General features: G+C 40.4%; 1 protein-coding gene across 7 annotated transcripts in view; it reads right to left on the reverse strand.

The window, feature by feature from the left end:
• The window catches only part of exoc6 (exocyst complex component 6), a 54,112-nt gene extending 41,532 nt beyond the window's left edge, over nt 1–12,580 (reverse strand). For 4 of the 7 annotated variants that reach the window (XM_086194791.1, XM_086194789.1, XM_086194790.1 and 1 more), the window contains exons 1-2: nt 12,386–12,580; nt 1,785–1,956 (exon numbers count right to left, since the gene is read on the reverse strand). In XM_086194791.1, the coding sequence (XP_086050917.1) occupies nt 1,785–1,956; nt 12,386–12,516 (303 nt within the window). In that variant the 5' untranslated portion in view covers nt 12,517–12,580. Of the gene's footprint in view, nt 1–1,784; nt 1,957–11,224; nt 11,347–12,385 lie in introns of those variants that run through there. The other 3 variants (XM_086194793.1, XM_086194794.1, XM_086194795.1) reach the window with 1 other exon arrangement.
• Nucleotides 12,581–15,294: the final 2,714 nt, after the last annotated feature.

The following is a 15,294-nucleotide window of genomic DNA, read 5'->3' on the forward strand; positions in this document are numbered from 1 at the left end:
AAGATTATCACCGCTTGCCTGACCAGGGGCTGAAGTCGGCTGGTTTTCAGCCTGACCAGTCACCTGCCAGTCACTGTCACGTGCCTTGCCTAAAGCTAGTAGGCAGAGCTCAGAGCCAAGACATAGCCTCCAGCTTCTCCTATCTTTCATTGGTTTCTTCAACTGCTTCCTGTATAAGTAAAAGATATGCCAGACACAGCTGGGTATACTATACAACAACTCATTGTCAGTACAATTTTATTTGTTCCTCTTTCAAGGAGGATCGAATTTTATTCATTTAATCTGCAGTAGTTTAAATAAGAAAAGATCCGGTAACCTACTGCGATTTCGGGGAAACTATAACAATAATATTTTCTGTTATTATGAATATAAAAATTTCTGTTGAAGAAAAAGTTGATTTTTAAGGTTTTTTTATATTCTGTCAAGTATAGTTCATAGACAGAAAATCAGAGTAGACAAAAATCACTAAAGGCAGGTCACCAAAAAAATAAAAAACAAAAACAAAAAAAACAGAAATCGGAATCGGCCAAGAAAAATGCACTCTGTTGTTCAGCTCTACTAGAGATACCAACCCACTCAACCAGTCTCCCTTGATTATGCCCCCCTTGGATAAGATATCTAAATCTAAAGTTAATAATATCATCAATATGTTACATGGACATTTGATATTTGAATGAATAAATTCCTTGGTCTTCATCTGTACACGGGAAGTCACATGTTTATCACTCCTTCCTCACTGTGTCTGCCCCCCTCTTCATGCCCTCTCTTTTCCCTCTCTACCTCCCTTCCTGCAGCTGCTCAGCCTTGTAATCAGCTCATTGTCCATGAAGGGGCAAGGACAAAAGCAGGCAAATTCAGATTAACCAGGCAGCAGGGACCCGAACCCATCATCGGTGCACTGGGCCTTTCATGCAGTTTAATGGCTTGTGACAGGCTCTTTCTCACAGATTCAGTGACAAACTTCTCAATTCTGGATGGGGATTTTTGAACTATCTGCTCTTGTCACACGGCTGAGAGCCATGACCCAATTGACCAGTCGGCTTTTTGATGACAATCCTTTCAACAGTGAAGCCTCCACACTAGCGGGACCAACTACATAATCACCAGTTCTTCTTGTTTCTCTTTGCAATAGAACAGCAACAGCAAATCCATCAATGGTAATAGCAAAGTGAGATATTTCGAGTAATAGTAACAGAGACACACTGGGCAATAATCAAGGCTTTTATAAATGGAGAGAAGTTGTCCATTTGCCTTTTACTTCAATCAAACAAATGCCCTCTGACCTAGTTGACTTCACAGACACCTGGGTAGTCCTGTTTGGGCCAGAAGTGGAACAGGGTGATATGAACAGTGCATTGGGAACATTAACATTATCCCTCCAAGGTGATAAGACTCACATAGGCTAACGTTAGCTTTTTACTTCTAATGATTGCATTTTTGACATCAATATGATTGAACAGCCTATTTTCTGTAATAATCCATATCCAAAGTAAACATCTCATTGACTTGTTGGTTGAGACAACCCATAATACTTATTACCAAGCTGGCCTATCAATCGATAAAATATGAAATCCCTACGAAACTCTATCCCTGCCAATGCAAAGTCCTAGGGATGCTTCCCATGTCATTAGTCCAGCTGAACACAATCGAGATTGAAGATTTGTTCAAAAAATGATTTGTAATGTACCTCATCAAACATTGAAAAAAACAAAAGACTGGTATACTGAGAAAGCAAACAGTCATCCTTTCTAACCTGAAGTCATCTTTACACCTGTCTTTCTTACCATGAGTTTCTCTGCATCAGTGCGGACTTTGAGAAGTTCTGTGATGGCGTCCACAAAGCCTTGGTGGTGGAAATTGCACATCTTCTCGATCTCACGGTCATGATTCCTTATCCTGGCATCCAGCTTCTCCATGAAGCGTTTGTGGGCATTGGGTTGGTCATCGTAAATAGACCTGTTACAAAAACGCAAAGTGAGGAAAGAGAGGGGTTGAATGGACAGCAGAGAAAAGAGGTTAAGGCATACCTTTTAAATTTATTTAAAGTGCTCTGCCTGAAAACCCTTGTTGTAAAATGGTGCTATACAAACATCGTGACTTCATCATGTTCAAAGGGGTTAAAACCAACCCAATGTCACTTGTTCAATATCTATATTTACTTAAAAGGAATTATGAGTGAAGGGCGGCATGGTGGTGCAGTGGTGAGCACTATCGCCTCATGGCAACAAGGTTCCAGGCTCGAGCCCCAGCTCTGTGTGGACTTAGCATGTTCTCCCTGTCCCTGCGTGGGTTCTTTCCGGTACTCAGGCTTCCTCCCACAGTCCAAAGACATGCAAAAGGGGACTAGGCTCGTTCGATACTCTAGACTGACTGTAGGCATGGCTGTGAGTGTGAATGGTTGTCTGTCTGTATGGGTTGGCCTTGCGATGGACTAGTGACCCATCCAAGTTGAACCCCACCTCACACCCGAAGGAATGCTAGGATAGGCTCCAGCCCCCCCGTAACCCTTAAAAGGATAAAGCTTGGTTTATGCTTCTGCGTCGTGGCGACAGCGTAGACCCTACGCAATCATTGAGCATTCAAAGTTCTGCATCGAGGGAACGTGTTGCTGTGCAAATCACCACCAAGCCGCTAGGGGGGTGTGGCTGTGTCTTTGTATGGTTTCGGGGGGCTCTTGCCAGATTCCAAAACAAAACTTTTTACAACAGAAAGTCAAGTGCTTTTCTTTGAACGACTGTTTGCTTTCATGAATCAAACTGTAAACTTTGAACATGACAAACATGACTTCTTGTGGCCATTTTTTTCCGGAGACACACATATTTGTCGCGGAGGTTCTTCCACCTCTTCATGCATTCAGCGACCTCCTCTGAGTGGACCAATCACAGTCCTTGACGTTCATGTCATGACATGTCAATGCGACGCGTAGTCAGGATTTTTTGGAGGTGCACGTCAGGCTATGGCGTTGGGTCCGCGTAGGGGTCTGCATCGACGGCGTAGGTACGGCGTCACCGTGACGCAGAAGCATAAACCAGGCTTAAGCTGTACAAAATGGATAGATGGATGGAATAATGAGTGAGAAAGTGTTGTTTTTCTGCAGCCTAATGAGCTGCATGACCAAAGGTGAGATCTTCGCAGATAACTAACATTGGCCCTGATTGCTTTCGGCTACAGCAACATGAAGGATCAAATTATTTACCTCTGAAAGTATAGCTGAGAACTGGTTATCAGGTGTTTGGCTTTAATTAGATTTAATAAGGTTACCAAAAATGCAAACAAACTATAGCGGAGATATTTCAGATGTTTGAGCAGGGAAGTGATTAAGATTTCTACACAGGTTTAATCAATTCTAATACAGTTTTTGATAAATAGTGTTGTGTGCCATGAAAGGTTAAAATCCACATGGATGTGTCTGTACTGACCAAAACCACTGAGATATGACAGTACTGTGGTAGTGGGGGAGGCCCAGGTGGCCAGTAGTTTGCACATTGCTGTAAAGAAACCTGCTATGAATCACTACTGATCATCCATCAACCACAATATTCTGTCATAGTTTGGCCAGGATTCAACAGACACAGATGGCTGTGTGTATATGTATTACAATGTCTGCATGTGCGTGTGTTTGTGTGAGTGAGAGAGAGAGAGAGAGAGAGAGAGAGAGAGAGAGAGAGAGAGAGCAAGAGGGAGAGAGAGAGAGAGACCTTGAGCTTGACTGTAATAGCAGTTTGTCAGCAGGTTTATGCTATATGAGTGTATATTTCTACATTCTATGTGAATTTATGATGACAATTAATTAATTGTATCACAACTGGGTGGGATCTATTACCATGGACTTTAATTTCCTCCACACATCGAGTACATTAGATATAGAAAAAAGGCTGACTGCCTTTTTTGTTTTAGCTCAGCCAAGGAGGTCATGTGCCATTTGCTGCTTTGTTTGTCAGACTGTTAGCAGGACTACGCCAAAACTACACAGCTGAACTTAGTGGAGGGGTGCAGCATGGGCCAAGGAGGCACCTATTACATTTTTTTAACAGATCCCTTTAACGCAGTGGAAAACTGTTTGTTTTGACTTCAATTAGCATTAGTGGGGGTGTGTGCTCATCAAGAGCCTGTCTGTTGACAAAAACTAGCTCTCCCTGAGTGGAACTCCCTATGGAGGTTTCATGTAAAAGCTATCAGGGCAAGCAATTCAGAATGACATGGCCAAATCTTTTCATGTTTTTAATTAAAGCTAGACTTTCCACAGAAATTTCCTTTTCCCTTTCCTGTGGCTTACTACTCAGTGACCAAGAGACACACCAATGCAGCTGCCCACCACCTTCCTCAATATTTTGATGGATTAGTTTCGTATGATCCCTCAAATCGTGGGTCTCACTCCCAGTTTATTTTGGCAACATAATAGAATGTCTGAAGCACAGCTTATTGCATAAATACACAACTAAATTACAGAAAAAGGGCGGCATGGCTCAGAGGTAGAGTGGCCGTCTAGCAACTGAAGGGTCACTGGTTCGATCCTCACTTCCCCCGGTGACCATGTCGAAGTGTCCTTGAGCAAAATACTGACCCACTAATTGCTCCTGATGGCCCTGTGACAGACTGGCAACCCGCCCAGAGAGTACCCCGCCTCTCACCCCATGTCAGCTGGGATAGGCTCCAGCCCCCCCACGACCATTGACGCATAAGCTGAATAGAAAATGTATGAATGGATGGATGGATAAATTACAGGAAGTGCATTATGACGCACTCTCTGGATCTTACTCTACCACAGTCAATTACAACTATTCACTTACAATTACCAACTGAAAAAAAAAAAATCATCTGTTGTCAAACTGTTGGATTATTCGTTATTATTTCCCGACTTCCTACAGATATTAATTTATTTTTATTGAATGTAAGCAGCTAATGTTTTAGGGAGACTTTGCTTCATATCATATTCAATTTATCTAGCATTGTTTCTTCTTTTACTCTTAAAAATTTGAATTCAGGTTAGAAATGTGTAGATGTTGAAAAAATATGAGAATCAGCCAGGAGCTGTTAGTCTGGCTTAAAATAGAGTTGGAAAAAGTCAAACTGACCATAAGCATAAAGCTGACTGAATAGTGAGGGAGCAAAATATTCCCAATAGTCTGTCTTTATTTATTTTCTTGCTTCTGATGTAGACGTAGAAATGCAACCATGAAGGGCATATGCAATCTGAAATAACCACTCACTTCATATAGAGTAACAACTCCATCTAGTGACAAAGTAGTGAAATGTCAATTTTAAATTTGGATAACTGTACATGATACAGTTTAAGAGTACTTCTGGGAGAGCATTTTCGACATAAAATAATAGATAACCTAAAACTAACATACACCAGAATAAAAATGGTCCTACATATGGTCCAAACGATAAAACGGTGGCTCAATTGCCACACAATCTCCAGACATCACAGGCAAGAAATCATGTTTGTTGTTGGTGGATGGGTATGAGGATTTTGGTCATATTTTAACAGAACTAAAGAAGTTACTGCAGCTCATAAGTTCCTCAAACCCAGTTCGGTTTTCTGACAGTCACACGTTGCAAAACAATGACACATCTATGCTGATAGCCACCAGTGCAGAAATTACAGATGAGCTTCTCATATCTAGGAATACACACTATAAAACACACTGACTGCAATTATGACATATAAGAATGGCCCAAAAAAAACGTAGTTTTAAATAGATAGATAATAGATAAATACTTTTATCTCAGTATTGTCAAAGAGAAAGGTTGCTAAAACAAAAAACATTCAAAAATGTCCATATTTTACAAAACAATTTCACATGATCCTTTCATCCAAAAATGAAAGCCCCCGAAAGTCACAAGCTACAGTATGTTACTTCTAGCGTTGTCAAAATTACCAACTTGCTTTTAATACATACAGATCTACATATTTTGAGACAGTACAAATACTATTTCTCCTTACTACCACCAATACCAGCTGTGTTTATTTGCTCTCTTGTTTCTTAAACAGCAAACTGACACTGACAGCAGAAGAGAAGACTTTATTTGTCACATGTACACTGTACAGCTAGATTCCATCCATCCATCCATTTTCTTCCGCTTATCCTGTTAAGGGTCGCGGGGGGGCTGGAGCCTATCCCAGAGGCTTTCGGGCGAGAGGTGGAGTTCACCTTGGACGGGTCACCAGTCCATCTCAGGGCCAACATGTATAGACAAACAACCATTCACACTCACAGCCAAGCCTACAGTCAATTTAGAGTATTTAATTTGCCTAGTCCCCAATTGCATGTCTTTGGACGGTGGGAGGAAGCCGGAGTACCCGGAGGGAACCCATGCAGGCACAGGTAGAACATGCAAACTCCACATAGAAAGATCCAGTGCCCAAGCTGGGACTCCAACCCAACATCTTCTTGCTGTGAGGTGACAGTGCTAACCACTTCACCACCGTGCCACCCATAGCTAGATTTATGCCATGCATTTAACCCATCCTGCTATGGAGCAGTATGCAGCGATGTCCACCTGGGAACTCTGTGCTGTGAGACAGCAGTCCTAACTACTGTGCCAACTGCTGCAGACTGTTGCAGTCTTAAGCCCCTACAACCCATTGTGGTTATACAAAGAACACACCCAGCATACTGTTTGGACCTATTTTACATTTGAGCACAAATGTGCACAAGATGAGGAAGGACACGACCAAGTCTACAACAAGTACTAAACATGTAAAAACAAACAAATGAATTCAGTGAAGCAAGATGCTGTGACCCCTCCCATCACAACATCACTAAAGCATTTAACAAGATGATGGCCAAGAAAAATATTGATAAATTGTTGGCCCAACAACCATTTGAGATTCTCAAAGCTAATTCCCTAAAGTGACCTCAGGAATCTTAGACAGCACAATTCAGTTTGAGAGGAAAATAGACGGCAAGATAGTAATGGCATGGTAGCGTGTGCTTAAGTGATGCTTCACCTAATAAGTGCATTTTGCCTTTCATGTAGACACAAATACGTATCTCTTGAAGGTTTATGAGGACATTTTTCCTCACTCATTACTTTCTTTTGTGACTTGAGAAAGCAGGAAGAGACAACTGATATTAACAATAAGACTTACAGTTTGTTTCATAGCTCATATCCAAGTCTATGTGTATAGTATATCAGTATATTTTTGGGTTAAAATCACTTTAATACAAACTAATTCTAACCTAGTAATTTTTGAGGAAAATGTCATGTTTTTGATTTGTATGTATTTTTGGGTATGAATCAGAAATGTTATGCTCCCAGTTATGTCACTTTTTCCCTGTCTTATATAGAAATGTAATTAAGTATTTTTCAAAGTATTGTATTGAATTTCTTGTTTTGTGAAATTCAAGTCTCGTGACAACACCAGTTTCCACTTACCTTATATTAAAGAGTCTAAAACAGTTTGCAAAATACATACCCCATGGCCCGCAGACAACCCGAGTTAATCCAACAGGTTCCCAGGTGCTGCAGCAATTGGACTGATGGATACTACTACTACTACTAGTAGTAGTAGTAGTAGTAGTAGTAGTAGTGGTAGTAGTAGTAGTAGTAGTAGTAGTAGTAATAATAATAATAATGTGTTTTGCCCCAGCGGCACAGTGGTGCAGTGGTTAGCACTGTCGCCTCACAGCAAGAAGGTTCCGGGTTCCACAGTTTACATGTTCTCCTTGTGCCTGCATGGGTTCTCTCCAGGTACTCCGGCATCTTCCCACAGTCCAAAGACATGCAAGTGGGGACTAGACTAATTGGAATCTCTAAATTGACAGTAGGTGTGGCTGTGAGTGTGAACGGTTGTTTGTCTATACATGTTGGCCTTGCCACGGACTGGTGACCTGTCCAGGGTGAACCCTGCCTCTCACCAAAAGGCTGCTGGGCGAGGTTCCAGCCCCCCCACAACCCTTAACAGGATAAGCGTTAGAAAATGGATGGATGGATGTTTTGCCCCTGTCTAATATTCAAGACATTAACAACAATAATTTCAGGCCAGAGCATGCAACATACAAGAAAAGCTGAAAAATTCACTTCCGTGAGTAATTTACTTTCTTTTTTATCAAGTCATTTCATGACCTTGTTCATAAGCAAGTGAGGTGTGCATAATGACAATTGAACCTTCCTGTAAGCATGCACACACAACTGTATTTGAGAGGTATAAAGAGAGAAGTACACAAATTACTTTCCGGAAATTACTTCTGTGTGCAGATGATATATCATCATCATCATGCAGTGTTACAGATGACTGGTGGACTATTGTCTCTGATCTCATTCATTTTCAATACAGATATAGTATATTTATGAACAATGTAGTTAACCTATTATGAACATGTACTTGTGATATGATAGGGTGATGCTGTGACCACAAATAGTGATGTAGCCAAACAATAAATTAAACAATCAATGAAAAAAATTGAGAAAAGCAGCAATATATAGCTGTGCAATTTTTAAAATGACCTAGGCTGTTACAAAGCACCTGCATGATAGGAATGCTGTCACTTTCATTCAACGAAAATTACATGGAGGTCAAACTGAGCAAAACAGTGTTCAAGACAGACATGGAATCTTGCTTTAAAAAGGCTCAGTTGTGTTTCATAGTCAATTGTGGGGGGGGGTTGTATTCTTTATTTCATGCCATAAGCATTTTTCGTATAAAAAAATGACACAATTTATCATTAATTTCCCCAGTCATCAATGGTGGTGGTAATGAGCCTAAAACCTGTTTGCCAACTGCCTTTAAACAACAGAAAAAGAACTAGTTAACATCCAGTGTAATTAATGGTTTAGTGACTACCTCAGTGAAATAATCTGTTGTAACTACTTCTACAAGACCTGCAAAATATTTAAGTGCCTTGATTCCCAAACATAAAAATCCTGTATTATAAGCAAAATCATTGGAGGCACTAAGGCAGGAGGAAGGAGCAGGACTGACTGCTAACCACAACAAAACAGCAATTCTAGACTAATGTCTATTAATCAACCAACCAAGTGGATGATAATATAAGCTCCACAAGATTTTCTTAATACAATATGAAGGACTGCTCTGTCAAAATTAAAACATCGCAAATGTTTGGCTAAAGAAAGGGCACAGTAACCTCATTAATGGGGTCCCTGGGACGGAAAGACGTGGTTTCTAAACTTGAGCTGTTACACTTATTTTACATTGAACACTCCCTGCTATGTTTGTTATGGTCTGTTCCAATCAGCTGCTCTACTCTCAGTCTGTCAGTCACACTCCATACATTTGCAATATTGTAGGTTTTCAGTCCATCCAGCGTTCGGTGAAGGTCAATCTTTGAAAAATAATCCAAAAGTCCCCAGTTAATAACGATTAGTATTTTTTGCTTGAAATACACATCCCTTATATCTCAGCATATAAATTTTTAAAGATATTGCTGAAATAGATATAAAAGTAGCACAAGTAGCTATGTCTCATTGTCCACTGAAATACACTGAGCACATCCACAAATTTCATAGCACATCATTTCAGTTGTGATCAAAAATGATCAAATATATAAAAGATAATTGAAAATGACCATGTAATTGTTTCAGAGGTCATTTGAAACAGCAGTGAAATGTTGTGGCTGGCAGCTGATTATGTCTGCACAAACAGTGGAACACTAATTATCCTTATTAAAAATACCCTCAGTGAAAGACTACACAGTGTGCACCTGCACAGAAAGAACCAATGTGGCAGGTAAAAAAACCTGACCTTTTAACACTGTGTTCATGCCTGCTACTGTATGTTAAGTATTACAGACATAATGTACAAGAATAGATATTCTAATTGTTGGAAGCTGTGTGTTTTTCTAAGAAGGAGAAGAAGAAGACAGGTTTCATAAGAATAACCTTTCTTTTTTAACTGGGCGAATCACCATGGTCACTTACATGTCATTCAGTATGCCAGTGCAATGTAATGCAATCCAACACAACAGCTGCCATGAATTACACAATTACTAGCTTAAGATTTCTACCGTTTTCATTAAGACGGTCAGAGAGTCAATATCTCAATAAATTATATTTATAATGGAAATCATTGTGTGTGGTGTAATATTTTGAAGTGAAGAGGAGTTGAACTTAAATTCTCAGCCCTCTTTGCTCTCAATATTATGCAGTCCAGATCCACTATAAACTACATCCATAGCAGTAAACTTGTGCTACTGCCGCGATTTACCAGTCTGGAAATGGTATTCTATTGGGGCTGCACAACTAATTGACTCACAATTGCGATGCTAGTTTGCGCAACTATATAACTGCAAAAAACACAATAATTATTTTTGGAACAGTTTAAACAGTACAGTAAAAACAAAAAGATAAAGGACAAACGCTTGAGAGCAATCACCGCTGTGCGGGATCCGAGGACTAGGACAAGACAACGACGAATCCAAGGTGACATGGTTGACAATTCAAAAGACAAGCTGTATGATAACAGTCACTGAAACGATCGTAGCGACAACTACTTTCACCTTTGGAGCATACATTCTTTGGTGTCTTCAGGTATGCTAGGAGATTGTAAGGCCTGCGGGCATGGGACAGGTGAGAGAGGTGGCAGCATTCGACAGGAGTTATTCGGCTGGAGCTACTCCGCTGTGAACTAGTAGAACCGAACTAATTAATTACGGCCTTAAAAGCCAATTTTGTAGACAGTATGCCACACCACAGTTGCACTAGCCAGACGCGCGTTTGATCAATTACACATAAACATCATTTACTAAATGAATATCTAGCAAGCACTCGGACAACCGAACACTGCGGGACAGGATGGTGAATCTAGGTAAATTTAACGGACCGTCACATCAGTAATATACTGATTTCTATCAAATGACTAACAGGTATTGCTAGCACCGTTAGCTATAGGAAGCTGCACAACGTTAAAAAGATGGGATGTCCCAAAGCCACACCCACAAATGGTGTTTACATTTTTGACAGGTCACAAATCATTCATCAATGCTCAAAACCTAGAGATTTAATCATAGGTGCGGTTTCACTAAGGCTGTATTAGATGAAGGGGAGAGTCGTCAATGTTAGCCAGATAGCTAACTAGCCACCCTAGTGAACGCTTCATTTCGATGCCATATAGCTCTTTAGCTAAATTTGTTAGCCTGCCGGTTGCTAGGGTAGCTACACTAGCTATTGAACAAAAGGTCTGAGAATGTTAGTGCTGCCACCAAACACACACATATTATTATTAGCAAAGGCTTTCTAAGATGTTATTCATTCTTACCGAAGAGTAGGGCCAACGCATGCCGTGTCGGTGCTCTCAATTTCCTGTAAAATCCGCTCGTGCTCCGTTATACACTCCAGGGTTTCATTCTCCGCCATGATTGTTATGCGTGCATTATGGCTGTCTGTCAACGCAGCTGCAGCGAGTCGCAGGCAAGTATGATATGTGGCCTGCAGGGGGCGCACTTCAGCTTTAGTCGACTCAGAAAAAAACGTCTGTTATTCAGTACCTTAAAGACCTACAGTTTACCTTTGCCAAATTTCAGTTTTTTGGCAATGTCTTTTGACGGGAATAGCCAGTGATGAGATTCACTTCAGGCAGTGTTGAAGTCCAAAAATCATTCTTTGATTCCTTAATGAGGGTGTGGGTTTAACTTTCAACTTTTTTGTTTAAAATTCTGAATGTTCTACCGTAACACTAGATATTTCATGGCAATGTATATTCAATTAATTTGATAACATAAGGCATCTCTATATCCATCCATTGTCTTCCGCTTTTTCCTACATTAAGGGTCGTGGGGGGGCTGGAGCCTATCCCAGCGTCAACGGGCGAGAGGCGGGGTTCACCCTGGACAGGTCGCCAGTCCATCACAGGGCCAACATATAATGACAAACAACCATTCACACTCACATTCATACCTAGAGTTACCTCATTCAATCTAGAGTATCAATCAGCCTCGTCCCCAATTGCATGTCTTTGGACTGTGGGAGGAAGCTGGAGTACCAGAGAGAACCCACACAGGCACAGGGAGAACATGCAAACTCCACACAGAAAGATCCTGTGCCCGAGCCGGGACTCGAAGCTGGAACCTTCTTGCTGTGAGGCGACAGTGCTGACCACTGCACCACCGTGCAGCCCGCATCTCTATATGTGGGACAATATTGCATCCACATCGTCAAGGCCAATAAGAGCTATGCTTCCTTAAATGCAGTTCTTGTGCAGCTGCAGTTCAGAAATCCATCCATCCATCCATTTTCTACCACTTATCCTGTTAAGGGTCGCAGGGGGGCTGGAGCCTATCCCAGCAGCCTTCGGGCGTGAGGCGGGGTTCACCCTGGATGGGTCGCCAGTCAGTTCAGAAATCAGTTTTTTGTATTGGTTCTGTTTATTCTAGTATCAATTGTTGCCAGAGGATAAAATGTGCATATTGCATGAGTTTACCTTAATGTGGTTCCCAGAGGCAGCTCCACAGATTCTAGTTCTGCAAAAATATTTCCAAAAACCTTCTCTTCTTCATTGTCCTCTTCCTGTTGACTGGGGGGATCGGGTAAAGCAGCATGGACCCTCGCCATTTCTCCTTCTGGCTCTTAGAACTGAAACCTCAGCATGAGAAAGAAGGACACCAAAAGCATCAAGTGTGAGTATGGAGTGTTTTGTGGTGAATTCCAGGGCACCTGCTATAGTCAGCAGAAAAAGAGGGAGCGACAGGAAAAAGAGACCTTGTGAGTCACTGAACTTTGAAACCAACGAAACTTATGAGGCAAAAAGATTCAGTGACTGTTTTGTATGAACTGCAATTAGTGTAATACATGTTTCTAAATGATGGTATTGTCTCTTCTTTACACTATATGTTTTGGCTCATCTGTGTCAAGCTGTAAATTTAACTAAAACTAAAGCAGCTGCACAGAATTGGTATGATATATAAATACTCAGAAGTAAACATTTACTACTTTTCATGGAAAATACTGAATAAATTTGGTTCAGAAAATTCTCAACCTCTGTATTTAAAAACACTGCAACTGAGAAAACTTTCTTTTTTACTTAATTTTTTTGTTCTGTCTCATTTTTCATTTAAAATCTGATCAGAAAAACTACATATTGAGAATTATAGATCTGGAAGCAGCTGAACTGCATTTGTTAAAAACATTTTAAAGAAATAAAGTTAGTCAGTTATTAACCTCCTACTTGTGCCTGCTGAAAAGACTATCTCAGTTGTAAAATGAGGTGTTGGAATCTTCTTTGTATACACTGGTTGTTTGCAAATTTTTCGTGTTATGTTTTGCATTAGTGCAGGGCATTCAAATCAGCTAGACTGATGTTCTTAAAGTATTATATTTTTGCAAGGTATTATAAATAAAGTAATATGTGTCTGTTAAATTGTATCAGTGTGTAAGAACCATTTTAGAGGTATGAACAAAAATAAGCAGTTCTGCTGAAAGGTTACCACATGTTCTGGAACTGCTCTGACATTTCAAGTAAAGCAGCAGGCCTTGACCGGCTTACACAACCACTTTCTACTTCCTGCTATTCTTCTCAAAATGGATTGGCCCGTTAGGAGTGTGGATGTAGTGGCTGACAATAAGCCCTCTACAAAAGCCCTGACTATGAGTTTCCTTATTACTTCACCAAAAACAAGAAGTGACCCCCCCCCCCCAGCACACTCACACATTCTCTCTCTTTCTCACATGCACACGCACACACATGCACACACCCACGCATGCGTGCGTGCACCCCCGCATGCACACGCGCACACAGTGTAGGAAATGTGTTGCAGGAACAGACACACAGATGGCTTGATTCAACACAATGCAAGACAGGGATGTATGTAAAGATATAAGATGACAGATAGGTGAATGGAAATTTGCTCACTCTCTCTCATGCACCCCCCTCACACACACATATACACACAGAAAGAGACACGGACACTTTTTGTTTCCAACCTACAATCCAGACAGTTGCAGTCCATCTAAGATTCGAGAGAGATTGTTAATGTTGGCAGAAACTGAGGTTAAAGTATGGTCAGAGGTTTGATAATATTGCTGGTCTGTGATTGACACACTGTCTCCTACATGAAAGTCAGTTGTGGAAAGCTGGTTTCAAAATTCCCCACAACCACATATTCATGGACAGCATTCTAATTAGCATCCATAAATGTAGTGATTGAATCAGTGATCAAAGAACACCCAGATTCAAAAAGCTGTTGTGGCCAGGGAAAGAAATCTTCACCGTCTTTAAATAATAGCCCAAGTCATTTTTTGACAATTCTTTTTGTTTGCCTAAAACAACTCCTTATGTTGTTTTGTCTCCAGTTTTGTGTGATTTCTGAAAAATTTGAAAAAATGATCTACTTACAGCTTTGACTACAAATTTGATGTCTTTAGACCATGATGACATAAAACAGCACCATCCTAAAGAACAATTCACCTTAGCCATGTTATATGCATGTCCACAGTCCATACCAAAGGATAATCATGTGTTCATTGTGAAAAAGAATAAATGCATCATAACAGTAAGGGTCCACTGTGAACTGTCACTGTTTCTGTTCCTCTGTCTATGTGCTCTTCCTTTCCATGCCTGCCAACTTCCCGCTAGCTTCCTGCCAACTTCCTGTGTCTTTCCAGAGCTCAAGCTTTGCTATACAACTGTTGACCTTCATTGTAAGTTACACTCTAAACAAATAGCACTGAAGGACATCCTGGACTTGAGGACCATCCGTGGCTAAAACCAGGGGGAATGTCCAGATGTTTAAGGCAAGGCCAGGGGGCTGATTTACCACATTTGTTGGAAACGGATTCACCATTGGACAAAATAATATAATAAGATGATTTTAAAAAGAATTATTTTCTGCATTTCAGATTTTTAGATTCATAGATATGTATATGTGTATATATAAATAAATCAGAGATTTCTGGTTTGGAGTATTTTCCCACCCATTTCCATCTGTTATATGTAATCTGTAACCCCTACATATTATTGGTCTGCTCAAGATCTAAATTATTTATATTTACTCACAGTTACAGTTACAGTTAGGTTACTTTTTAGTATCTCCAAATAAGGCTACGCTCTTTATTCTACTACACAGGAAAACATTGTACTTGCACATTGTATTCATTTCAATGGTACTTGTTCCACCTTGCCGTAATACTAAAATCATTCATTACCTGTGTCTGTAAATGTGCTGAAATACTGTTTTAGGTAACACTACTTCTTTAAATGTTTTTTCCCACTGCTACTCATTGACCTGTAAAGTATTCTGTTGATGTGCACGGTAAATGAATTCGTTTTTCAAAGTTAAAATTGAATTAAAATAGTGTTAAAATTGAATCTGTATCGACAGGGATGTGGCACTG

This window comes from Aulostomus chinensis, chromosome 23, assembly GCF_037954235.1.
Source record: "Aulostomus chinensis isolate RoL2024-O1b breed Wild chromosome 23, RoL_Achi_v1.0, whole genome shotgun sequence".
Taxonomy (NCBI): Eukaryota; Metazoa; Chordata; class Actinopteri; order Syngnathiformes; family Aulostomidae; genus Aulostomus; species Aulostomus chinensis.